Source organism: Pygoscelis adeliae, unplaced genomic scaffold (genome assembly GCF_000699105.1).
Source record: "Pygoscelis adeliae isolate BGI_AS28 unplaced genomic scaffold, ASM69910v1 Scaffold129, whole genome shotgun sequence".
In the NCBI taxonomy this organism is placed as follows: Eukaryota; Metazoa; Chordata; class Aves; order Sphenisciformes; family Spheniscidae; genus Pygoscelis; species Pygoscelis adeliae.
This window is the reverse complement of record NW_008825431.1, coordinates 252487-253023: the sequence shown is the minus strand read 5'-3', so window position 1 is coordinate 253023 and position 537 is coordinate 252487. Positions and strand designations below refer to the sequence as shown.

Here is a 537-nt window from a genome sequence, read left to right as displayed (position 1 = left end):
GGGGGGGAACTGGGGACTAAGGGGTTGCTTTTTTTTTTGTTTTGTTTCTTTTAAATCTCCTCGGAATTAAAGTCCCGTCACAATTTGGCTTCTCACTCCTACGAGAGCAGAGTGGCGCTATAAAAATGCACTTAACACACATCCTCTGCTAGTATTTTTTTCTTTTTTTTCCTTTTTAAAAAAAAAAAAAGTTAACAAAACCTTTGCTTCCAAAGCCGGGAGACTCAATGCCACCTGATTGCATCTCTGGAGAGGCGTAAAAAAATTATTCGCATAAGAGACGAGGAAAACCACCATGATCCTGCTCTGGGCATCGTCACTGTTCCAAGGTCACCACTTCCACTGCCTGCCCATCCATGGTGACGGCACTGTCCGCTATCCTCGTGGTAACGGGTGCCATCGCCACCTGAACGGGGCCGTTGCCTTGGGCCAGGCTGGTCACCACGGTCTGGTACATGCTGACGGGGATCTGGACGAGACCTGTGGAGACAAAAAGAAAAAAAAAAAAAGAAAAAAAAATAGGAGTGGGGTTGGGGG

The 537-nt window shown here is 46.7% G+C and overlaps 1 protein-coding gene across 1 annotated transcript in view; it reads right to left on the bottom strand.

The window, feature by feature from the left end:
- Window positions 1–217: 217 nt before the first annotated feature.
- The window catches only part of NRF1 (nuclear respiratory factor 1), a 52417-nt gene continuing 52097 nt past the window's right edge, over window positions 218–537 (bottom strand). Inside the window, exon 10 of the mRNA XM_009331000.1 lies at window positions 218–480. Within this exon, the coding sequence (XP_009329275.1) occupies window positions 317–480 (164 nt within the window). The 3' untranslated portion in view covers window positions 218–316. The remainder of the gene's footprint in view (window positions 481–537) is intronic.